This window comes from Myxine glutinosa, chromosome 8 (assembly GCF_964187855.1).
Source record: "Myxine glutinosa chromosome 8, kmMyxGlut1.1, whole genome shotgun sequence".
Taxonomy (NCBI): Eukaryota; Metazoa; Chordata; class Myxini; order Myxiniformes; family Myxinidae; genus Myxine; species Myxine glutinosa.
Genome location: NC_136268.1, coordinates 116,085,084 through 116,112,760, shown reverse-complemented (window position 1 = coordinate 116,112,760; position 27,677 = coordinate 116,085,084). Strand labels below are relative to the sequence as shown.

The window sequence follows — 27,677 nt, the reverse complement described above, 5'->3', positions numbered from 1 at the left end:
TATGTTGCAGCCTTATGCTGAAATCGTTTAAATTCATTTTTTCCCTTATTAATCTACACACAATACCCCATAATGACAAAGAGAAAACAGGATTTTTGAAAGTTTTGCGAATTTATTTTTTAAAAAAACTGAAATATCACATTGACATAAGTATTCAGACCCTTTGCCTTGACACTTGAAATTTAGCTCAGGTACCTGCCATTTCTCTTCATCATCTATATATATATATTGTTACGGTCCGCGGATTAGGATGTTATTTTACCGAGCGGTGGTGTTGCCGCGGCCGAACAGTGCTTCCCTGATTAAAACCCGATTTACCCCAAACTTTGGCCGGATCGCGCCACCGCTATTCAATCGGGAAAACTCTAAAGCGACCGAATGCAAAGAGGAAGAAGACGTACAGAAGAATAACTGGATTTATTATTTACACACATATAAGCAAGAAGAAAGCAGTCACGTTTATTTATAGGGACATGAGACGCAGGTGACACAGTGAAATCTTTAGCTTATACAGACTTATTGTTACTACCCAGGACAGCATGAACAAAACAAACTCACGTACGCAAATGGATGGAAATTGCAGGCAGGAATGACAGGAGGTGGGTGGCTGGAGGAAGGCACGGAGCTGGCTGGAGTTTGATCCCGCACGGGACGTCGGGCTGGACCTCGACGGCCGCCGATGCCACCGATCCTGTCGTGTGCGCGGGGTAGCGGGTCGGAGCTGCTTGGTGGAGCCAAGCCAACGCTGCTGGTGGGGGGGTCTGGCGTGACGGGTTCTCTCTCCCTCTCTCACTAACTCCAGGACTCTTTCCCTCTTGCTTAGTCCAACTCTTCCTCACCACCGACAACTCAACGCAACCCCTCCACTCTACGCAAACACTGACCACCACTGACGACCAACCCAGCTCTGACCAAAAAAACCACACACTCCGACTTGTCGTAGCTCATTCCGTAAAAGCTCATCTGCTTCGGGAAACGCCCTGCCATGGGTTATATAGGCCCCGCCCCTCAACCTTTGCGAGCCTCCCCGATCGCTCTTCCTCCGCCCTCTCTAGCCAAACCCCTGGCTCATGGTTGGTCGAGTGGGGCTGGCTCACTCCTCCCCTCTATGACGAGGTGGAGACACGCCTTTCTTCTCCGACCCTGCCTCGTGGTCAATGGCGGTTGAAGAGAAAACCGCCCAAAATGCAGTTGGCCATCGAAACGAAATGAAAGGGGACATATTCTTATTTCACTTGGTACAATGGAGTATTTAAGTTAATGGGAGACAAGGCCTTACCCTAAGACACATAATAAGATATAAGCTATCGAACAGGGGTATTCTATGGTTGGCTGACGTGGATGCTTTATGGACTAATTACCGAGACGCCCTTTCTACCTTTACACAACTCCGGAGGCAGGAGGCGCAGAATAAACAATAATAATCATAATAAAACACACAATAAAAAAAAATACAGTCCTCATATCCGCAACGCTGCACCCTCCTCCTCTCAGGCACGTCCCGGGCGTACAACTTTTATTTAGTGTGACACGTAGGTGTAGTTCCCTCTACTCTTAACCTGACCCTGAGTGTGACAGTTTTAAAACATAAATAAATGTGTCCCGCTGCTCCATTGCACCCTGCCTCACAGACTTACGCCCACAGTTAACCGAATTGCGGATTGGTCTTCAAACTATACATTCACGGTGGGGAGCATTATTTACAATTGACGCTACTTTTATTTACAAGACTAACCCAGGACCTGTAATTGTTCTTTCTGGGGGGGAGACAGTCTGCTCTGCATCAATGCACCATTAACGCACCTATAACGCACCAACACACCCTCAAGCACCAATCGGTGCAGTCACCATTGTTCAACAATGTTCAATAATAAAAATAAACTCAACAACCCCTAACCCTGCAGGTGGTCTCTTGCTCTTCGGCTCCCTCTGCTGGTTATTATTATTGTCTTCCAGATGTTGTCTTTTTCTTTGCTTTTCTTACTGGCGGCCTATTTGAACTGAAAAATGCACCCAATGTGTCCTTTTTATTTTATTTTATTTATGGCCCACAGGGCCAACTACGTGTGGTTCACCTGTGGGGCATCGGTGCCCTGTGGCCAAGGTCCGCCAGCAAGATTTCGGGCCCTCATGGCCGGTTCCAGCAGAGGGGCCATGCCCCAACCCATGGGGTCCATAAGTGGTGCTCGGCCACAGACATGTGGTCCATAATGTGGTGCATCGATGCAGACAGCTGGTTCTGAGAGTTCCGGGCGCACAATGGCCGACTCACGCACGCTCCCCTTGGCGCCCAATGGCGCACAGGTCATGTGGGAGACAAAAGGGGAAAGACAAATGAGCGAGGGGTAAGGTCACAAGGGTACACATCAATAAGGCAATGCAAGGCGAAATGCGTACAGAGGGCGAAGTGAGAAAGCTCGTCCCTACCGTACATCACCCCCTGGTCACCTACACTACCCTTGCCCTTACCCCATATGTACAAAAATCTACACATTTACAAATTCGTCGCTACCGTCACGTCTTCCCCATATTTCCCTATTCCAAATTCGTCACCACAATCCCTCTAGCCAAAATTTGCTATCACCAAATTCATCATCAATCCTCATAAGGAGGAAGAGATGGAACATCAAGCACAATGTCACACCCACGTCATGATGCGTCTCACAAGCCAAAACATTTGCACATAAAAATAATTAAACATGGCATGGTGTGGAGTACCTGTCACCTCAGGTGAGTGGATGTAGATGGTGCGAGGAGACTTCCTAATCCTAACTATCCTCTAAATGACTTTAACACACGTTACACTACCCGGGGTCTTTCCCTGCCAATCCATTGGCCACTTACACTACGGGTTCTAATAACCAATTCCCATTGACCAAACTGTGGTGCTTCTCAATTTGGGGTCTCACTCCCCCGATTCATCTCCCGGTGCCCTTGCACAATTTCTGGGCTGTGACGTGTAGCTCTCCCAGCAGGTCTACCCACCTGCACACCTCCACCACTGTAGTTGCCACCCGAGCTTACCTGCTCCTTAACCTAACCTATCTACTGGGGAAGGCCCCTCCTGGCTCTGTCACCCCTCGGTGCCCTCTGGCACTGGGCTACCCGGGTCCGTCCTCCAGATCCTCGGGCCCCATCCACAACAACTCTACCGGCTCCCAGAGCCCACCTGCGGCCTCACCTGGCCGACATCCTCACAGTGGTGGAGTGCCAAAACCAACTATACACACTAACAGGCTACACGCCCAGCCATTTCCACAACACTAATGCACCCATCCAAACATCATTCTTCCACCCGCACCACAGATGCCAATATCCAACCACAATTTACCTATACCCTCTACCTAACACTTACACTACCCGCCCCGGGTATCCGTGAGGGGGGTCCACTCTTCCCCCATTCACACCTTCGCACCATCCACTCCACTCCATAGTTTCCACCATACTCACTCCACGACCATCCATTCCAATACTCCATATACTCCACACTACCATTTATTCCACACAACCATTCTCCATACACCTGTTGTTGCACACCTGTGCAATCACACCTGGTGCCACCTGCACCCTCCTCCTCTTCCTGGACCATTTGGTCAGCACAATACACAATCACCTTCACTCACTCATACACTGCTCCATCCACCTGTTCAGTTGCACACCTGTGCAATCACACCTGTTCAATCATACACTTTTCACAATACACTTCTAAATACACCTCCAACACTCACACGGCATCATCTCATCTAACTACTCCCCTCTGAAACTTGCGCTTCCCAGTCATCCCTTTAAACTATTGCGCTCCCTCGTCATTATCATCCACACTAATCTACCTGCGTCCCCACTACAGGTATCATTGTCACTACCTAACCTTAACGTCACCTAAGGTCATCTTCACTAGATCCCTACACACGATATATCCTAACCCACCCGGGCTAGTTTTCACTGCCATCAACCCCATAAACTAGTGCTCCTTTGCCCCCCCCCCCCCCCCCCCCGTGAGGGATGACAGAGTTGCCATCCCACCACATCGGGGAGGTCCCACTATCAATTTTGCTCGTCCAAATTCCAACCAATCAAAAATTTTCTATTTACTGCCAATTCTATTCCAATCACCAAATTTTGCCTTTTTCTAATTTTGGGTCCAAAACACTAACCTCATCACCCGTCTACTTATTAGATCCTCTCGGTGCGCCAATTCACGTCTACAGCCCGGCTTCGTAAAGCCGAGCAATGAATGCGGGTTCTTTGGTGCCGGCGGCTGGATGCGTCCGGCACTCGGTGCAGGGACGGGGGCTTACCCGTGCCGAGATCCCACGCACCACCTCGGCGCGGAGCCATCCCATGGCCCGATCTCGACCTGCCGGAAAGCCTCAACAAAAAGTGGTCACCATGACGACCCTTCCAATCGGGCTGCCCGTTCCGCCTAGCGGAGCACGGACGCGGCCGTTCCAAGCGATGCCCAGCGTGGATCGCATACGGCGGTCCTTTCGAACCCGCTGTGGTTCGGATCCCCGCTGGTCCTCGCGGCACGCGAAGCTGCCCGACGCGCACTGAGGGCCCGATTCGGCTAAATGTCGTTCTAACCGCTAACCCGGTTACCGTCGATGCCTCACCTGCATGCTTACACCCCGCAGCCCGTTCCTTGCTCATACATCCAGCCGTCTCCCTGCTCTTGGTCGTTGCACCTTCTCTTACACACCCAGGTACACTCATTCCGCTCACAGACTTGGTCACACACCTGACCACCGAACACATTGGCACACATTCGTCGCTCGCACACCTCACCAACACACCTCTTCGCGCCCCCTTCTCTGTCACCTCCTTTGTGACAATCACAGGTGTGCTCTCACTCGCACACCCAACCACGTGCCTCACTACTAATTCCAGCGTGCATTCCCATACACGCTCTACCATTCCAGGTGTGCATCCTTCCATTCCAGGTGTACATCCTCGCTCACCTGTCACAACCAACTCACGCTCCGTGTCACTCTCACTACTTTCACCTCCACTCTTGACAGCGCACTCACCCTTACCCTCGACAGCGCACTCTTTCCTCATGCACCTGTCCGTTACACACCTTTCTCGCGCACACTCTTGCGCACACTCTCCCGTTACTTCCTCTGTAACACTCACCACAGGCGTGCATTCTCCCTTACTCTTGACAGCGCACTCTTTCCTCATGCACCCGTCCGTTACACACCTTTCTCGCGCATCCTCTTGCGCACACTCTTTCGTTACATCCTCTGTAACTCTCACCAAAGGCGTGCATTCTCCTTCACTCTTGACAGCGCACTCTTTCCCCATGCACCTGTCCGTTACACACCTTCCTCACGCATCCTTTTGTGCACACTCTCCCGTTACATCCTCTGTAACACTCACCACAGGCGTGCATGCTTCCGTTACATCCCTTGTAACATTCCTCACTACGCGCTTCCATGTGCTCCCTCGCACACGCGCTACGACCGACTCACTCTCGACAGCACACCCACTCCTCGGTGCGCACTTTTTCCTCACACACCCGAGTCGGACATTCTCGCACACCTCCTCCTTCGCACACCGTGCCTGTCGCACACTTCACCAACGGCCTCTCACGAACACCCGGGTCCACAACAACCCCCAAGCCGACTGAGGCTCCCCTCACATCATATGCATTTTCACGTATATCGCCACTCACCTTGGCACCTCGTCTCCTCACCTCCTTCGCCACCTGCAAACTCTTTATTTGGTTAGTGAGCAGCACATCATGAGTTGAGCACCGACCTTGTACATATTCCATCACCTCCTCCTGTATTTCTCTCTTAGTTTCTGTCCGTCTCTTCTTAATTTCACTCACCTCTTCTTCCACTTCCTCTAATTTTTGCTTCACCTCTTTTATTTCCCGGTGCGTCTCCTCAAGTTCGTCCTCTAAGGCTATCTGGACCGTCTCTATGTGCGTCCTCACCTGCCGGTCCTTCATTTCCATTATCTCTGTCACCTCGTCCAACCTCATTGTCAGTCCTTCACGTACCATCTGACACTGCTTCTGTGTCGCTATTAAGTCATTTTTAATTTCTTTTTGTGTCGCCTTTAACCCTCCTAGTACCGCAGTGTTCTTTTGTACCTGCTCCACTAGTTCTTTTTGTCCCTCCGTCAGCTGTTCTACTCCCTTCGTCAGACCCTCTATGCCCCCCTGTAACCTAGCCGTATTATTCCTCACCTCTTTCTCCATACGCTTTTCACCTCGCTTTACCTCCTCGCGTACCCCCGAGACCTCCTCACTTACACCTCGTCGTATCTCCTCTTTCATCTCCTCCATCTCTTTTGTAGATGCCACCCTCATCTGTCCCAATTCATCCCTCTGAGCCTGTCCACACACATATGCCTCATCTGTCCACACACACAACACACATATACATAAATAGAATTTACTTTCTAACCCGATTTTCACCTCTTCTAACTGATTCTCCTGGGCAGCCATTCTATTTTCCACCCCCATTAACCCATTCTTTACCTCTTTTATCCCGTTGTCTAACCCCTCAAATTTAGCTTCTAGCCGTTCCCCCATTTCTCCCATTTTGCCCCCCATTTCGCCCATTTTGCCCCCAATTTCGCCCCTCATTGCCCCCATTTGTTCACTCTGAGCCTCCATCCGGTTCCCCATTTGTCCCATTTGCTCACCCTGAGCATCCATTTTTGCCATCAGTTGGGTCAAGAATAATCTGAGGTCAAACCCGGTTTGCCCAGCGTCCCCAGCCGCCACCGCGGGCTCGCCCTCCGCGGCGCCGCTATTTTGGGACCCTTCAACCACGTGCGCGAGCGCGCCATTTTGTGCACCTGATACCCCTTCAACCACATTGCCAATGTTCTCCTCCTCTCCTTCCCCCACATACATTTCCCCGAGGTCCTGGGTCGATTCCACCCCGTCTATCTCTCCCACCGGCATCCCGTCGCCTTGACCAGCCATGGCGCGATTTCAAAATTCGGGTTTTGCTTTACAACACAAAACAAATTTCTAGCTGCTTGTAATTTTGAGCGCGTTAAGCGCGCTTCGGGCCTCGTATCTCACTCCCCGACACCAATTGTTCCGGTCCGCGGATTAGGATGTTATTTTACCGAGCGGTGGTGTTGCCGCGGCCGAACAGTGCTTCCCTGATTAAAACCCGATTTACCCCAAACTTTGGCCGGATCGCGCCACCACTATTCAATCGGGAAAACTCTAAAGCGACCGAATGCAAAGAGGAAGAAGACGTACAGAAGAGTAACTGGATTTATTATTTACACACATATAAGCAAGAAGAAAGCAGTCACGTTTATTTATAGGGACATGAGACGCAGGTGACACAGTGAAATCTTTAGCTTATACAGACTTATTGTTACTACCCAGGACAGCACGAACAAAACAAACTCACGTACGCAAATGGATGGAAATTGCAGGCAGGAATGACAGGAGGGGTGGGGGGGGGGGGGCTGGAGGAAGGCACGGAGCTGGCTGGAGTTTGATCCCACACGGGACGTCGGGCTGGACCTCGACGGCCGCCGATGCCACCGATCCTGTCGTGTGCGCGGGGTAGCGGGTCGGAGCTGCTTGGTGGAGCCAAGCCAACGCTGCTGGTGGGGGGTCTGGCGTGACGGGTTCTCTCTCCCTCTCTCACTAACTCCAGGACTCTTTCCCTCTTGCTTAGTCCAACTATTCCTCACCACCGACAACTCAACGCAACCCCTCCACTCTACGCAAACACTGACCACCACTGACGACCAACCCAGCTCTGACCAAAAAAACCACACACTCCGCTCTTGTCGTAGCTCATTCCGTAAAAGCTCATCTGCTTCGGGAAACGCCCTGCCGTGGGTTATATAGGCCCCGCCCCTCAACCTTTGCGAACCTCCCCGATCGCTCTTCCTCCGCCCTCTCTAGCCAAACCCCTGGCTCATGGTTGGTCGAGTGGGGCTGGCTCACTCCCCTCTATGACGAGGTGGAGACACGCCTTTCTTCTCCGACCCTGCCTCGTGGTCAATGGTGGTTGAAGAGAAAACCGCCCAAAATGCAGTTGGCCATCGAAACGAAATGAAAGGGGACCTATTCTTATTTCACTTGGTACAATGGAGTATTTAAGTTAATGGGAGACAAGGCCTTACCCTAAGACACATAATAAGATATAAGCTATCGAACAGGGGTATTCTATGGTTGGCTGACGTGGATGCTTTATGGACTAATTACCGAGACGCCCTTTCTACCTTTACACAACTCCGGAGGCAGGAGGCGCAGAATAAACAATAATAATAATAATAAAACACACAATAAAAAAAATACAGTCCTCATATCCGCAACTATATATATATATATATATATATATATATATATATATATATATATATATATATATATATATATATATACATATACATACATACATACATACATATATATATATACACACACACGCACACTTATACACACACACACACACACACACACACTTATACACACACACACACACACACTTATACACACACACACACACACACACCTATACACACACACACTTATACACACACACACACACATATATACACACACACACATACACACTCACACACACATATATAAACACACACACACAGAGATATACACACACACACACACACACACACACACACACATACAGATATAAACACACACACACACACACACATATATATAAACACACACACACACATATATAAACACACACACACACATATATAAACACACACACACATATATAAACACACACACACATATATAAACACACACACACATATATAAACACACACACACATATATAAACACACACACACACACACATATACATAAACACACACATATATATACACACACACATATACATAAACACGCACATATATAAACACACACACACACACATATATAAACACACACACACACACACATATATAAACACACACACACACACTAGTTTTGACATAAAGCAGAGCTAAAATCCCAATTATTTTATCGTCCAATACAAAGCAGATAAAAATCTCTTGTTTTTGCCCCAGGTAAACAAAAACAACACCGACATTATATTTCTGATATTAAATTTTTTTAAAGAAAACAAAAGCATTCCTGATCTTCATGGTTCGAGGATCCAGACTCACCGACAGCATGAACTTGATCTCCACCGGAAGTTTCTTTTACAACAGCAAAGGATGAAGACCATTTTGTGACTCATGCAATATAAAAGCAAACAAAAGCAAGCAGCAAATGATGATGCCTCCTGAAACATTACTGATGTAATGACGTTTGTATCGACATGAAAGTTTACAATCGTGGGGGCATTAAAATGGCAAATCACAGTCTTTGCCACTCTCTCCCTCAGGGATCAACAGCGAGATCTGCCCCCAGGGCTCGGTGTGCTGCTCCGGGATGATGAATGATTGGCTGAGGAATCGGAGCCAGGCAGACCTGGAATCTGCGGTGAGAGATAGAACCAAGGACCTGCAGCTCATGTTTTCAAACAATCATCGCTCTTTCAACGGTCAGTCAATCCGCATCTCGCCAGGACTATCGGATGATGACGCGAGCCATTTGAAATATGCTAAAGTATCCGGATCTTCTGCTCATGGTAATCTGTTTGAATCATCCCTCATAATGTCAGCTCTCTGTCTGTCAACCTGATAAATAATTTACCGTTACACGGTGTACTGGGATGAATGATTATGATCTGTCCTTGGAACTCTCATCTGATGTAATTTCCTGCTGAAAGCTCAACTTTCGTGCAGATTGGGGGAGGCCGGAGAATTTGCTGCACACCGAGGAGCTCACGTAGTGATAGATGTCGAAATGCTACCTGGCCGAAGGCCTATCGTCACAAAAGCTAAGGTGGCCTCTTTAACACCCACACACTTTGCAAAACGGCTCAGTGGGCTATGGCTGCCGACTCCGAAGGATGTAATGCTTCGCGATGCTCTACCCCCTGCTGGCACTGCGTCAGACGATACTCCTAGTCCGATAAGATCCTGCTTGTGATAGAATCCAGAAACCACGTGGCTCGGAGGTGAGATTTTGCCATTGGGTTATCCTGCGATGACGTGGAATGGAACTCCATAAATTCGACCAAACCATAACGATCGTCGTGGAGGTGATGATAATCTAACGATTCATTCCTTTAGGTCCATGTAGTAATGTCAAATGGAAATGTTTTGAATGTTTGGTTTAATAGTCTGTTAGAGCATGACATGCCAACTAATTTGCAGGGCAGGTGGTTTTTATTGTGATAACATTGGCTGCTTGCAGTCGCATTTATTTATTTAGAAGCTAACCACCACACAAACCTGTAATGGTCATGTGTATAGTTATCATCATGATCATCAGCATTGTCATGGTCATCATCATCATCATGATGACCATCAGCATGATGATCAGCATCATCATCATAATAATGACACACATACACATAAACACACACACATATATATAAACACACACACACACACACATATACATAAACACACACACATATATAAACACACACACACACACATATAAACACACACACACACACACACACATATAAACACACACACACACATATAAACACATATAAACACACACACATACACATATACATAACACACACACATATACATAACACACACACATATATAAACACACACACACACACAGATATATACATAAACACACACACACACACACACACACAGATATACATAACACACACACATATACAAACACACACACACACACACACACTCACACTCACACATATATAAACACACACACACACACACACACACTCACACACACATATGTAAACACACACACACACACATATAAACATAATAATCTTTATATATGTAATAATGATGATAATGATGATGATCATGACCATCATCATGATGATGATAAGCATCAACATCATGAAGATTATCATCATCATAATAATCAGCATCATGAGCAACATCATGATGATAATCATCATCAGCCCCAGCATGATTATCAGCATCATCAGCAGCAGCATAATTATCATGATCAGCATCATGATCATAATTAGCATCGTGATCATCATTATGATCATAATCAGCATCGTGATCATATCAATATCAGCATCATCATCATCATCATCATCATCATAATGATCATCACCATCATGATCATGCCCATTATCCATAATTATCATTATCATCATGATCACCATGTGTATGTGTATGTATGTTTGTGTGTGTGTGTGTGCATGTGTGTGTTTGTGTTTTTGTGTGTGTGTGTGTGTGTGTGTGTGTGTGTGTGTGTTTGTGTATGCATGTGTGTTTGTGTGTGTGTTTGTGCAACGTGCTTGTTTTTGTGTGTGTGTTTTTGTGCATGTGTGTATGTGTGTGTGTGTTTTTTTGTGCAAGTGTGTATGTGTATGTGTGTGTGTGTGTGTGCGTGTTTTTGTGTGTGTGTTTGTGTTTTTGTGTCTGTCTGTTTGTGTGTTTGTGTATGTGTTTGTTTGTGTGTTTGTGTGTGTGTTTGTGTTTGTGTGTGTGTTTTTGTGTGTTTGTGAGTGTGTGCATGTTTTGTGTGTGTTTGTGTGTTTGTGTTTTTGTGTATGTGTGTGTGTGTGTGTGTGTTTGTGTGTGCATGTGTTTGTGTGTGTGTGTGTTTGTGTGTGTGTGGGTTTGTGTTTTTGTGTGTGTGTTTGTGTGTGTATGTTTGTGTATGTGTCTGTGTATGTGTCTGTGTTTGTGTGTGTGTGTGTGTGTGTGTGTGTTTGTGTTTTTGTGTGTGTATGCTTGCTATGGTCACAAAAATACAGCACCTGCGGCACCAAATGCTTCGGATACATTTTTAGCTTCCATTTGTTGTTTCTATCTTTGAGGGGCGAAGTAAAGTGAAATAACCAAAATGTTGCTCAAGCTGTGATTTCTTCACCTCCATTGTTCACCTTGAGAATGATTTGCATGTTAAGCGTTTTGAGTAGCAACCTCGGGTAAATTGCACTCGTAACCCCTCCCCACTCATCATGCCCACGCTCTCCTTTTCTTCCTTTTTTATTCCTTTCCCAATTTTTTCCATCAAGCGAAACAAATTGCTTTTGCATCCACGTTGCTTTTACCTGCATGAGGCCTCACCACCTTCAACCACTCCAAGCTTTCCACTCATCCCAGGTGCTACAAGTGGTTTCCACCATTGCTGTTCCTGCATGCTGCAAATGTCTGTAAATAAAAGCAATTAGCCTCGTGTTCTTTTTAAATATCACATTCCCAGTTGACAGCAACACCAATTTTAATCGTTTACACATGCGCACTCATCTGTCAAGACGTCGCGTTGCGCACCTTATTGCCTCAAATGTTAGCACCTTGAGGGAGTGGGAATTGCTGTTGCGCACATCATTTTACAGTCCCAGAGAGCTGCCAGTAACACATGTTGATTTGCCTGATATTAGAACGTTAGTTAATCGGTATAATTGTGATGGCAGGATAACTTAATTACAGGGATGCGCACACGTCGCATCTGGGCTGTCTAACCTGGGAACCTTCGAATCCTGAACCAGGTGTATACTATCCCGGTGCATCACATGCATCGCGTGCAGTCAGTGCGTGTGCCGTACACATATAAGATGGACGTTGATATGGATGTCCCGTCTGCTCGTATTAGTTAGCCATCATAGATGCCACAGGGTGTTTTTTGTAAAAAAAAAAAGTGTCAGGTGTGCTTATATCTTTCATTTATTAGACCTCCTATGGAAGTAAATGAACACTCATTTTACTCTGCGCACATTGCGCATCACATGCAGCGAATTTCACCTCCCTGCACCTTGTATTTTTTTTTTTTTTTTTTTAAACACTGATAGTCTAACAACAGCGTAGCCAGGCTTTGAGCTGCTGAGTGGAGGATCTGCTGTTCCCCTGTCATGTGACCAGATCCTCAGCTCTGATTGGTGGACATTTGTGTGAGACAAACCTACATATGGGCAGACAAACACTGTTCCAAATGGCATTGCCCTATGGGCTACGCTGTAAAAAATATGGCTGCTGAACCACGTGACTGATGACATTTTAAAAATTCCCAACCAATTTATCCCTAGATCATGCCCAATAAATTTCATACGGATCAAACATGATTGGATGAAACATTCAACTTGTTGAATTATGACGTCATAATGAAGGCACCTATGACATCATCATTAACATATGTTATTCCCCATGGGGAGAACTTTACAATGAGCCACCTTTCATTTTTTTCCATGGAACGATTTCGGAGATATAACGGTGCAAAGTTTTTTGCTTTTTCCAAGATGGCCTCGTACCACGTTACATATGACGTCATAATTTTGATAAAAAAATTATATTGGGGGGATGCTCCTCTGGTGAAAAAATTGTATCAATCGGACCAATGGTTGCAGAGAAAAGGAATTTTAAGGGAATAAACACGCAAATCCTGGCGAAAGGGATATATGCATGCATACATACATACTGTCAAGTCTGAGGCCGATGAAGACCAGCCTTGGACAGATAGCCGAACGGTTAACTCCGAGGTGTATTTCAAAACTTGGTGGGATTATCTTTTCGCGCACGCCGGAAAGGCCCAAAGCCTTTTCTGATCGGACGGCCGCCACGGGGTTTTTATTCCTCAACACCACTTGTCAAGTCAGTGGCCGATGAAGACCAGCCTTGGACAGATAGACAAACGTTGCTTTAACTCCGATAACGTTTCAACGAACTTGCTTTAACTCTTTAACTCCGAGACTTTAATATACCAGAACTTGGCGGGATTATCTTTTCGCGCGTGTGGGAAAGGCCCGAAGCCTTATCTGATCGGACAGCCGCCACGGGGTTTATTACTTGAAGTCTTGAACCCACAAACAAGTAAACGTACACGACACAAAAGTAAAATGCAACAAATAATGAATTTAATGAAATAAGGCAATGAGGTAAAAATGAATGTTGATGTAACAACTAAATCTTAATTTGAGACGTCTCCACTCAGACACACGAAACAGACAAAGGAATGATTAAAGAAAAGAAAAGAAAATGGAGTGGTGACTCAGCCAATACTCAGCCTGCACCAACGAGGACAAGCGCATATGGTCCCCGAGTCTCCGCGATTGAGCGCAGAAGATGGCGCGAATCGCCACATGGCATCCTGAGCCATGAAACGGCGGCAACCCCATCCTCCTCCTCCGGTCGTTCCATGCTCCACAAAGCTCCAATGTTTCTCTCAAGCACACATGGCAGGAAGCACAGCCGTCACGAAGCCAGCACCCAGAGAGAGAGAGAGGCAGAGACACAGACAGACAGAGAGACAGAGAGACAGAGAGACATAGAGACAGAGAGACAGATAGACACAGAGAGAGAGAGAGAGAGAGAGAGAGAGAGAGAAAGAAAGAAAGAAAGAAAGAAAGAGAGAGAACGAGAGACGAGAACGAGACGGATTCTTCCTCTTTACGATCGCACACGGGCCAGGAATGTGACCGCCGTGACCAAGCCCAGAACGAGAGAGAGTGATGAAATGCGATCGCTCATCACAAAGCCCAGGACAGAGAGAGAGAGAGGGAGAGAGAGAGAGCGAGAGTTGGGGGGGGGGGGGGTGGGTAGAAGAGGTGCACCCTCCCCTTTCCTCGCTGACCAACGAGGAAAGGGGAGGGTGCACCTCTTCGAGGAAAGGGGAGGGTCACACTCGACCAATCCCCATTCCATCTCCCCGACCAATCAGTCCATCTCGCTTCAGGACAGAGCCTCACCGCCTTCTTGATGTCCATCAAGAATGTTCGGGGGGTGGGGTTTACTTGCCAATTGGCAAATGTTCGGGTCTCTTTCGGCATAACGGTGTTGTGGGTGACTGGAGCTTTTCATCGTTCTTGTCGTTCATAATGGCAGCTCTTTTCAGTTTAAATAAAACAAAAGGGAAAATCACAGCAGCCAATACATACTGGGAATTATTAATCTTACACCGTAGAACGAATTAACACAAAATCACCCTCCATGTGGCGACACGTAAATACTCTTAAGCTCAACGTTTACCCTGCTTACGTACAACGAAATGGGCTTTCTATGCGTCATGCGGTCCATGCTAAACTAAGCCATCCTACCTTTCCTATGAGATTCATCTCTAATCCCATGAATGTAACAATACATACTCATCAAGATACATCAAGATGGACTGACAGACAAACGTCATTCCAGACGACATTGCCCAATGAGCTACGCCGTAAAAACACTTCTGTACACCACCCTTGAGGCTTGGTTAGCAAGCGACCGTCTACAGTTGCATTAGAAGAGACATAATTACTCTTTATGGAAAATGCTTTTCGAGTTTGTACTGGTATTATCCTCAAAAATAGACCTTAGTGAATACACATTCATGTTAAAAGATTTGCTTTTAAAACTTTCCCTTATGAAGGGGGACAGACACCTGAAACAAACACAAACTGACATTTTGGTTTATATGGTAGATACAAAAGGGAGGCTCACGGTATAGCAAAATGACAAAGGATAAAATGACAACGTAGGTATATCTGGGCCACAGATAAACAGAACAAGCAAAGGAATGGACGAACATGACAAGATGTGAGTGAGAGAGACAGAGACGTAGGAAACATCATAACCATCATAACCTTCGGTAGGGTTATTGGGGGTAGAAAAGATAACGGGAAGGGATGATGGATACCATGAGGTTGTGGTACATTGTCCATCTGCTCGAAGACCTGGAGGGAAGAGAGTGATTATCAGGACCTTGAATAACAATAATATCTTTTTATATTGAAATTTGCCCTAAACAAGGCTGAGAGCCACTAAATGTAAAAGGTTACAGAGAAAAAGAAGAGGAAAAGCTGGCAAAACCTTCACCTAGTCCTGAAACAAGGAAACCTCGTCACAGGACCACTGTGCAGGAGGACGTAACTAGGCCAGGTGGAAAAATAAGTTTTCTTATTTTCATATTTGGGCTAAAGTGCAGTTGTTTGGCTTTGCTACCATGGTCTTGATTTGTTTACTTTTTTTTTAAACGTAAAAGGTGGATTTCAGAGGAAAACGGGCATCCAACACCGCTACTTAAAATGCTGAGCTTGCACACATCCCCTTAGGAGTAGTTGCATTTGGAAAGGTCCTTCTGTGTCTCTCCATCTGTCTTTCTCTCACTAACACAACTTTGTATTTATACTTTTATCTCTGTGTTTGGAATGCAATGTGCATGGCATCTATAATATAATAGTCTAGTTGCCACCTATGACAAACCCTATGTGAACCCGGAAATTGTCAGTACTACAAGGTTTTTTGGTGGATTAGTAATAGTTAAGGGGTATATATGACAGAAACACCTTTTGCCGCTGCAGCAACTTTGGGGAATTTCCGTTATTTGCATAAATCCAAGATGGCCACCACCGACCTTGGTTCAAATAGAAAATCAGCAATAACCTTTGATAGAATCAAGCTGGAAGGATGATTTTGGTACATACACATATGTTTTCACACATGGCGGATGCAATGAAAGTGTCCAGAAAAGTTTTTGATGTTGCTAGACAACCATAATCCAAGATGGCCACTGTTTTGATGTGGCTGAATAGCTAATCGGCCATAACTTTTGATAGAATCATACTAGAAGGTTGATTTTGGTATCTACCCATAGGTTTTCCCATATGGCAGAGGCAATGGAAGGCTCAAATTATGGTTTTCATGTTGCTAGGCCCTTGCTAGTCAACTCAAATCCAAAATGGTCCTAATTGACACTTGGTAGGAATCAGATTTAGAAATACGAAAACAATATGACAACCAATAATGTTTATTACATTTTTTAATAATAACCTTGTTGGGTCCACGAACACATATTAATTACAATAAAATCATTCACAACATCTCAATAAACCATTTTAAACACACAACCTTACACTCCCACTATCAACTATACTTATACATCAATCATCTTTGTACATATCAGGGTACATTTGTATCTGTAACAATGCGCTAATATGTAGCACACCGCATATCTTTCTAAAACTAGCATATCATGTCATCTTGAGTATATATGTCTGGTACTCGAGAGGATCAAGGCCAGGATCCACTAGCCCTCTATCGTTGTCATCATTGGTGTCATCCTCTTCTTCGCCATTCATAGTGGCATCTTCCTCGTGTTTCGTCATTGGGTTATGCCACTCATCTATTGAACCCTCACAATGACAGTAGGTTGTGCACAACAGGCCTGCCCCGAAGCAGCTGCAGTACGCTTGTGCGCAAGCATTTCCTGTGGCTTTGCACTGACAGCTTATGACCTTCATTAACTCAGGAGGTACTGATGGTGCCTTGGCGATTACTGGAGATGGTATGCTGTTGAGAATCTCCCAACCGAAGTTAGTTACACAGAGCGAAGGGGCGTTCTGCTTGTCTGCTGCTTTCCATAGTATCGTTTGATGGTGCGATCTGAGCATATGAAGGAGCAAGTTTTCATCTGTGGGAGGGAGGGATTTCATTCGGGGTGGCTTACCCTTCTTTTTTCTGTAGATGGCATGTCGGGCGGCGTTCATGCTGGTGCATTTTGGATGACCGTAGAGTACAGTGAAAAACTCTTGACCCGTTTTCAGCAGGTCTTCATGTGTAGCCATCTCCTCTCCGATGACAGAGTAGAGCCCTGGAAAGTCTTCTTCTTGGAGTTTGCTGAGGGCGGTGATCTTTCCCTTGTTGAAGGGATACGACACTGTGTCACACCCTGTGACAGAAGTGATTGTTGATGCAGGACAGCTACTGTACCACATCGTCTGGCCCTGTGGTGGTACAGTATCTACAGTAGCTAAAAGCATGGGGACCAGACTGCAGCCCTACAGTGGAATCCCAAAGTGATCTTTGACCGCTATGGCAATATGTCGGCTAAGGATCATGAAAGGTCACGCCGTGCTGGTGTTGCTGGTGCTGGTACTTACAACCTCACACTCACGTCTCCTCTTCCTAAGCGAGAAGTCATCCTTAATAGCAAGGCTAACAAAAGACTTCTCTCACGTCTACTTTGCACATACACACTGAGCGTGGATGTTCTGATGGTTGGAGAGGAGGAAAGACCGTTCAGCCATGATGAGGCAGATGTGTTGATGGTCAGCTACTTGCTTCAGGCTGTTCATGAAGGGAAAAGGGTGATTCGCATAATCAGTGATGACACAGACGTTTTCATCATTCTGATATTCTGGGTTTGGAAGCTGGGGATCACTGCTTTGGTGCAGATGGAGAAGTGGGACGGGAGTGTGTTGCACATCAACCAAATTGCAACTGCTCTCGGAGATAAGAGCCTCCAGCTCCATGGAATGCATGCGATGACAGGGTGTGACACAGTGTCATATCCCTTCAACAAGGGAAAGATCACCGCCCTCAGCAAACTCCAAGAAGGAGACTTTCCAGGGCTCTACTCTGTCATCGGAGAGGAGACGGTTACACATGCAGACCTGCTGAAAACGGGTCAAGAGTTCTTCGCTCTACTATATGGTCAGCCAAAATGCACCAGCATGAACGATGCCCGACATGCCATCTGCACAAAGAAGAAGGGTAAGTCACCCCTAGTGAAATCCCTCCCTCCCACAGATGAAAACTTGCTCCTTCATATGCTCAGATTGCACCATCAAACGATACTGTGGAAAACAGCAGACAAGCAGAACGCCCCTTCGCTCTGTATAACTAACTTCGGTTGGGAGATTCTCAACAGCATACCATCTCCCGTAATCGCCAAGGGACCACGAGCACCTCCTGAGTTAATGAAGGTCATAAGCTGTTAGTGCAAAGCCACAGGAAATGCTTGCGCACAAGCGAACTGCAGCTGCTTCGGGGCAGGCCTATCCTGCGCAACCTACTGTCATTGTGAGGGTTCAATAGATGAGAGCCATAACCCAATGACGAAACACGAGGAAGATGCCACGATGAATGGTGAAGAAGAGGATGACACCAATGATGACAATGATATAGGGCTAGTGGATCCTGGCCTTAGTCCTCTAGTGTACTAGACATACAGTCATGTGAAAAAGTAAGTACACCCCATGTAAAGTTTTGATTTTTTCAACATATTTCAACATATAGCTATTTGATCTTCATTTCAACAATATTTAGAGATAAAGGTGATATAATATAACAAATATCATGAAACATTTACATTTTGTACTCCATTGTATAATTTAAATAAACATAAATGCAAATTTCACATGTGGAAAAAGTAAGTACACCCTTGGCTCTAATAGGTGGTATTGCCCCCTTTGGCAGAAACAACCTCAAGTAGGCATTTCTTATAACCGTCTACCAGTCTCTGACATCGACTGGGAGAAATTTTTGCCCACTCGTCCATGCAGAATTATTATCAGCTGTGTGATGTTTGAGGGGTTTCTTGCATGCACAGCTCGTTTCAAGTCCCCCCCACAACATCTCGATGGGATTTAGATCCGGGCTTTGACTTGGCCATTCCAGAACCCTCCTTTTCTTTCTTTTCAGCCATTCCTTGGTGGATTTACTGGTATGTTTAGGGTCATTGTCATGTTGGAAGGTCCACCTTCGGTTGGGCTTCAACTTTCTGACAGATGGCCTCACATTATCCTCAAGCACCCTCTGGTACAATGAAGGATTCATAGTGGATTCTGTGATGTTGAGCTGCCCAGGCCCTGATGCAGCAAAGCTGCCCCAAACCATAATATTTCCACCACCATGCTTTACAGTTGGTATCAGGTTCTTGTGGTCAAATGCTGTCTTTGGTTTTCGCCAAACATGTCTTCTGGTACTGTGGCCAAATAGCTCTACCTTTGACTCATCTGTCCAGAGCACATTGTTCCAGAAGTGCTGGTCTTTGCCTAGGTGTTCATTGGCAAACTTTAATCTTGCCCTGATGTTCTTTCTGGACAGCAAAGGTTTCCTCCTGGCACACCTCCCATGTAGATCAAAATTGTGCAGCCTCTTTCTAATGGTAGACTCATGCACTTTGACATCAACAGTGGCAAGAGCTACCTGAAGGTCCCATGATGACATTCTGGGGTTCTTAGAGACTTCTTTCAGCATCTTGCGGTCTGCTCTCAGGCTGAACTTGCTGGGGCAGCCTGGCCTGAACAAGTTGGCAGTTGTTTGGAATTTTCTCCACTTGTGGATGATCTTCCGCACAGTCAAATGATTGATTTCAAATTGTTTGGAGATCTTTTTAAATCCAATTCCCAGACTCGTAGGCATCTATAACCTTCTTTCTGAAGGCCTCAGAGAGCTCTTTTGATCTAGGCATGGTGACGCCGCACACTTCAACAACAAAGAGCAAACCAAACTATATGTCTGAGGTTTAAATAAGACAGGTTCCTCCAAGATCCTCTCTAACGATGTTCTAATCATTTGCACCTGAGCTGGTGCACCTAATTCTAATTTGAGGTATTTGAAGTAGTGATAAATGTAGGGGTGTACTTACTTTTCCACATGCGAAATTTGCATTTATGTTTATTTAAATTATACAATGGACTACAAAATGTAAATGTTTCATGGTATTTGTTATATTATATCGCCTTTATCTGTCAATATTGTTGAAATTAAGATCAAATAGCTGTATGTTGAAATACGTTGAAAAAGTCAAAACTTTACATGGAGTGTACTTACTTTTTCCCGTGACTGTATATACTCAAGATGACATGATGTGCTAGTTTTAGAAAGACATGCGGTGTGCTACATATTAGCGCATTGTTACAGATACAAATGTACCCTGATATGTGCAAAGATGATTGTTGTATAAGTATAGTTGATAGTGGGAGTGCAAGGTTGTGTGTTTAAAATGGTTTATTGAGATGTTGTGAATTATTTTATTGTAATTACTATGTGTTCCTGGACCCAACAAGGTTATTATTAAAAAATGTAATAAACATTTTGGTTGTCATATTGTTTTCGTGTTTCTAAATCTGATTCCTACCAAGTGTCAATTGCGACCTTCTTGGATTTGAGTGGATTAGCAAGGGCCTAGCAACATGAAAACCATAATTTGAGCCTTCCATTGCCTCTGCCATATGGGAAAACCTATGAGTAGATTCCAAAATCAACCTTCTAGCATGATTATATCAAAAGTTATGGCCGATTAGCTATTTAGCCACATCAAACCAGTGACCATCTTGGATTATGGTTGTCTAGCAACATCAAAAAAAATTTTTTTGACACTTTCATTGCATCCGCCATGTGTGAAAACCTATGTGTAGGTACCAAAATCATCCTTCTAGCTTGATTCTATCAAAAGTTATTGCTGATTTTCTATTTGAACCAAGGTCAGTGGTGGCCATCTTGGATTTATGCAAATAACGGAAATTCCCCAAAGTTGCTGCAGCGGCAAGAGGTGGTTCTGTCATGTATACCCCTTAACCATTACTAATCCACCAAAAAACCTTGTAGTACTGACAATTTCCAGGTTTCATGTCCTGGCAACTGGACTATAAGGTGAAAGGTCTCGTATCGTATGTGTGGACTCGCGTTGCAATGCTTTACTAACAGCCACCCATTTCTGTAGGCCTCTGTGTTGGTCCAGGCCAGTTCCTAGTCAGAAATCGAATTTCATCAAAGAGGAAACCATACAAGCATCATGTCTCCAGTGACACTTTTTCAGACACTCTTTAGTTGCAATATGTATTGGTCAGGCAGTCTGAAAGATAGCGTAAGTCCTCTATCAGGACTCTTTGATCCTTGTCACTGTGACAAATTTACTGGCAGCGGTAAGCACTTACAACATGACTCTTGGAATTCTTAGAGGGAGTCAGGCTGACGCCGGTCTCCCTCCCAGACACTGGCTAGATGGCAGATAATAACAATAATAATTTTTGATTCCTCTTGCTAGATTCCAGCCTTTCACCATTATATACAGTATGTTGTCCAGGGAAAGTCTTCTTCTTCTTTCATTTACACTCTTCTTCTTCTCTCTCTTCCTCTTCTTCTTCCTATATTCTCCTCTTCTTCTCTTCTTCTTCTCCTTCCATTCTCCTCTTCTTCTTCGTCTTCTTCTTCCATTCGCCTCTTCTTCTTCTCTTCTTATTCTTCTTCCATTCTCCTCTTCTTCTTCTCTTCTACTTCTTCTTCCATTCTCTTCATCTTCTTCTTCCATTCTCCTCCTTTTCTTCTTCCATTCTCCTCTTCTTCTCTTCTCCTTATTTTTACATTCTCCTCTTCTTCTTCTTCTATTCTCCTCTTCTTATTCTTATTCCTTTTTTTTTTCCTACAGCATATTGGGGGGGGGGGAGGATTTCAAATTATTGATACGTCCTTTTCAGTTATGCTATAATTCTTGTGGGCCAAGTGTGGGGAGAAAACAAGAATAAGAAACAGTCCAATTCAACTATATTCACAAGGGGGGACATTCCTGCAAACACTATAAAATTGTATTTTTAGTTTGCTGTTAAACATTTTTTTTTAAAGTTTGCTTCAGCCAATTAGGCAGTAAATGCAACCTTTCTTGAGCTCTTCTGGGATTGTCCATATCGCTTGACTCGCCTCTCTCTTCCCCTGTAGTGGTGTAATTGCTTCTAGCAGCAATAAGTGGCTGTTTATTTTGCATTGCTTTTGGTGAAGACGTATAAAGATTGAGGGTTTAAATGACGGTCAGACGTACGGTGATCTCTCTTTGACTCGGCGATAGAGTCGATGTTATTGCACTTGCAGCTGTTTAAGTTGTTACCTTCCCGATGCTGGTTGGTGCAATTGATCAGACAGCGGTACGAAGCTCGCAAACTTGGATTGGAGCTTCAGAGTTTTGAACTTGGGTTGGAAAGTTACGTCTCAATCTGGCAGCAGATTTTCTGTCGGAACAGATTGAATGCAAAATAGAGTAATTCTGATTGCAAGCTCTATCGCAGCTTCAACTTCTTTAGTTATATATCATTTTTGAATGGATTTTTTTTGTTTACTTCTTGAAAATGGTGACCTTTGTCCTCATACAAAAGTCCCCTTAATATGTGCTTGGATGCAACTTTTAATTTAGAGTTTTCTTCCTCCCACCACACTGCGTAGAATACTTTGCCAGTATAATCCACCAGGCCGAGAAGGACCTTTCATTCAATTTCCTTCGCATGTTCGGCAAAATATACACTGAAAACGCCAAGATCTTCTCTGACCTTTTCCATGATCTACGACGCTACTACAATGGGAAAGGGCCACCCCCTGAGCAGGTGAGAGGATCGAATGGGGTTGGTATAGGATGCTGCATGGAATCGGATTTCCCCCCCCCCCCCCCCCCCCCGATAGTGAGATAAAGGCTGACTGGCCAGAAAATGAAAAGCACCACACTGCTCGTAACTTTATTAATCTCCGTCAGTCTACCTGCAAATCACTGTGTCCACCGATGGTCATCCATCAGTCCTCTGCCCGCTTTGAATTTGTGTGTATATTGCTATCTCTACATGTCTGTCACTCTTTTGATGATCTGGCATTGCCCAGGAGGCTGTTTTCCCTAAGATATATGCGAAAACCGTGCTCGAGATGTAATGAAAGCTCCTCGTGGTTTGACCATGACATTGAATCCCTAAAGGAAGCAATATCCAGCGTGCATTGTTTTTCCACTCGGTTGCTTGCTTGTCCTGTTAAATATTTCCTTGGGTGGGTTTACGTGCTTGGTGCAATGTTTGGCATGCAAATTCTTCCTTGAACCACATCTGTTTTTCTCCAGTTCAAAGAATGTCGGGTATCTCCGAGGTTAATCATGTATTCAATAGATGTTGGATATTTTTTTATTTTCGCGCCTGTTATTGTACAAATGTACAATCGGCATCGGGATCATCGGCATGTACGACGAAATGGCAGCTCTCTTTGATATAGGCCATGTGATCGCATGACATCGGCAACATTTTGGGAGTGTAGCCCTTGAGATGAAGGTCAATATTGATTCGGTTGTCTGGAGCTTCACGTTCATATTCTGGACCAGCATGCAGCCGTGGAAGCAATTCGATGCGGTGAACTAACCGCACTTCCTCGCTCGTATTGTGCTGCTGATGCCCACATTTGAGTCCTATTTGGCACGATTCTAGAGAGGCTAATAGCTCAAGTGCTGTCATCGTTTGAGTGACGGTGGAAGTGATGGTTCATGGGATTGGGTTGGGGGTCTGGGGCGGGGGGGAGGGGGGCGTTAGGTAAATACGAAAAAAGACATCATGCTTGCCATCACTTTCAAGTGCCAGTTCAGACGGCAGGGCCATGAAAACTCTATAAATCTCGGCCGATTGCACCGGAATGACAAAAACATATCATTATCAATTTATTCCTCGGCAGTAGGTTATATAAATTGCAAAGCATAATACTCTAGTGGGAAAGTATTTCTGCAACCTTAAAGCTTCAATAACCTGGAGGTCACAAATCAAAAAACACAAACAAACAAACTTTGAACAGTAAAATTAAATGTTATGTTTCAAAGTACTAGTTTTAAAGTACACCTGCTCACTACGGGAGTGGAAGGATGTCATGTTATTATCCTTATTATTATTACTATTACTTATGTTAGATCAGGTCATTGAAAAGATCAGATCATGCCTCACCATTCCAAATTCCCCATGGTAAAATGGGGGACTGGGCGGGAGCCAATATCACAAATCACAAACACCCTTGTGGAGTGGACATATTGTTTCGTAATTTCATTAATATTATGTTGTTATCATAAGTGTTATTACCCTCGCAGGAGGAGAGGGTATTGCATTTGGGTCCGTTTGTCTGTTTGTTTGTCTGTCTGTTTGTCCGCACAGAATAAATATGATTTTCCCGGCAACCGTTGGTCCGATTGACAGGACATTTGCACCATAGGTGCAAATCCACCTGTGTACATTTTTAATGATAATTCTGACGTTATAGGTCACGTGGTATGGGCGCCATCTTGGAAAAACCGAAAAGGTTTGCACCTCTATATCTCAGAAAGAGCCGCATAGAAAAAATTGAGACATGGCTCATTGTAAAGAACCCTCCATGGGGAATAAAATATGTTAATGATGATGTCATAGGTGCCTCCATTATGACGTAATAATTCGACAAGAACAAAACTTCATCCGATTAAGACGAAATTTATTGAGCATCATCTAGGGATAAATTGGTGGAGAAAAAAAAATAATGATGTCATCGGTCACTTGGTTCGGCCGCCATATTTGTTTTTAACACAAAAGCCTTAAAGACCATTGAAAACACATCCTGGCGAGGGTCTGCAATCTCTGATTGCTCTTTCTTGTTACTTTTCTAATGCGAAGCGCTTTTGGAAAAACCGCCATGAAAAACGCCTTGGAAGGACTCCACGGAAGCGGCAGAAAGGGTCGTGTTATTAATCCTTGTGGGGTATATAGACTTCAGTAGATCTACGATCAAGTGCATTCGTCAATGTGATAAGCATTAACTGATGTCCGGATTCCTCCAAATTTCTTTCAGTTTAGTGTTAAGCAGTATTAGCCACTGTTTAAAAACGTAATCATCCGAGGTTGTGGATTATAATATTTTTACCATCTGGTAGGGGTGCTCCCACGTAAATGCCACGATAAGCTATTTATTCACATTAACACAGCGTTTGGCCAAGGAGGAAACACCCCTTGGGGAGGTGGGATATTATTAGTATTAATATTGTTTTGTAATAACATCAATATTATGCTATTATCATTAGTTTTGTTTTTGGAAGCAGCCTTGGAAAAAGCCACGATAAAGCTAACTTAAAACGGATATACTAACTTAAAACGGATATACACCTTAAAATGCAACCCCATTGGCGGGGAAACCCCCTTGGGAAGGGAGGCAAATGAATTCGCTACAACCTTCCTGTCCAGTTTGGTTGAGATTGGATAGGTAACGACCAAATGTATTGCGGTCAAAGATTGGCAGAGACATACAGACACCAAATTGTGTATTTTAGTATGATACTCGTAGTACTATTACAGAATTGCTACTAGTACAGTGATTGCTACTACATATTTTAGTGGCTCCAATTATTCCCACGTTTTTGTGAGGTTGGCCAGGGAACATATTTGACTCAAGTCTCTCATGAATCAACTGGCCAGACCAGACGTTTTACTGAAAGTGGCAATAATTTGTAATTTGTTCAGAGTGCTGGCAATAACTTGCCTACTCTTTATGTCCTTTAAAATTATCTTTAACATTTACAAACAGCCACTGCTGGCAGATGTTCCCTCCAGCTTTACGTTGTTCCGATGGATGAAGCACGCATTGATTCCTCGCCCTACATATGAAACATCAGGGCGGCAGTTTATGGCTGGGTGGGGATTCAAACTCAGGATGGACAGCTGAGTCTCGTGTGCACGCGTCTAGGCAATCCTGCAAGCTCCTGTATTGTAAAGTAATACAGGGTAAAACCAAACTGGCACACCGTGTGATAAAAATGAAATCTAGCCCGAAAGGCCTTATCGATCACGAACAATGACATAAACAAACAGGATTAATAAATGTACAACGCATTGCAAAAAAGGAGATTACAAAAAAAAAAAAAAAACAACGCACAGAAGGAAATTGCAAGTTGCTGGCTGGCTAAGCCGAGCTAGACTCTTTGTCGATATAAAGGAATCTTGCACTGCAAAAGGCCTCGAGGGATCTCACCCATCGATGTTCGCTCTACTCGCTGTGTTCACCTCAAACACTCGGCTGATGATTAATGATATAAAACGGCAATGGAAAGCTCTTTTTTTTTTAAATCCTCAACACTGTTTGGGTTTGTGGTACAATGTATTTTCTGTTTTGAAACCTCTTAGTGTGTGTTCTCAAAACAAGCAATTATTTGGAACAGTTTATCAATTATTCCTGCTTTTCAATTATTCCCGTTTTTCAATTACTGCCATATTGCTCGGATTGCAGTATTATTATTTTTATTTTTTTTGCATACTTTCCTCGTAAAAAATTTTTTGTATACTAGCACCAAGCACCTAGCACCAAGTATTGCTTGGTTTCCGGCGTTGCTCGGGTTTTGGCATTGCTCGGGTTCCAGTGTTGCTCGGGTTATAGCGTTGCTCGGGTTCCGGCTTAGCTCGGGTTCTGGTATTGCTTGAATACTGGCGATGCTCGGGTTCCAGTGTTGCTCGGGTTCCAGTGTTGCTCGGGTTCCAGCGTTGCTCGGGTTCTGGCTTTGCTCAGGTTCTGGTGTTGCTTGAATTCTGGCGATGCTTGGGTTCTGGTGTTGCTCGGGTTCCAGTGTTACTCCGGTTCCAGCATTGCTCGGGTTCTAGTGTTGCTCGGGTTCAGGCTTTGCTCGGGTTCTCGTGTTGCTTGAATTTTGGTGATGCTCAAGTTTTGGCGTTTCTCGGGTTCCAGCGTTGCTCGGGTTCTGCAATTGCTTGGGTTCCGGTGTTGTTCAGGTGCCTGTGTTGCTCGAGTTCCGACATTACATGGGTTAAAAGCATTGCTCCGGTTCCGGTGTTGATTGGGTTCCGGCATTGCTCTGGTTTTGCAATTGCTCTGGTCCCGGCGTTGCTCTGGTTCCAACGTTGCTCTGGTTCCAGCATTGCTCTGGTTCTGCAATTGCTCAGGTTCCAGCGTTGCTACATTGCTGTGTTGCTATAATTGCTGTATTACTAGGAATGCTGTATTGTTATGATTGCTGTATTGCTATGATGGCTGTATTGTTATGATTGCTGTATTTCTAGGATTGCTGTAATGCTAAGATGCTTGTATTGCTAGACTGCTGTATTGCTAAGATTCTTGTATTGCTAGATTGCTGTATTGCTAAGATTCTTGTATTGCTGTATTGCTGAGATTCTAATATTGCTAGATTG

The 27,677-nt window shown here is 44.7% G+C and overlaps 1 protein-coding gene across 2 annotated transcripts in view; it reads left to right on the top strand.

Annotated features, from left to right (window-relative positions):
* Window positions 1-27,677, top strand: part of LOC137432881 (glypican-6-like) — a 554,701-nt gene that overhangs the window by 236,054 nt on the left and 290,970 nt on the right. For both annotated transcript variants that reach the window (XM_068125169.2, XM_068125167.2), the window contains exons 2-3: window positions 9,357-9,515; window positions 22,948-23,105. In XM_068125169.2, the coding sequence (XP_067981270.1) occupies window positions 9,357-9,515; window positions 22,948-23,105 (317 nt within the window). The remainder of the gene's footprint in view (window positions 1-9,356; window positions 9,516-22,947; window positions 23,106-27,677) is intronic.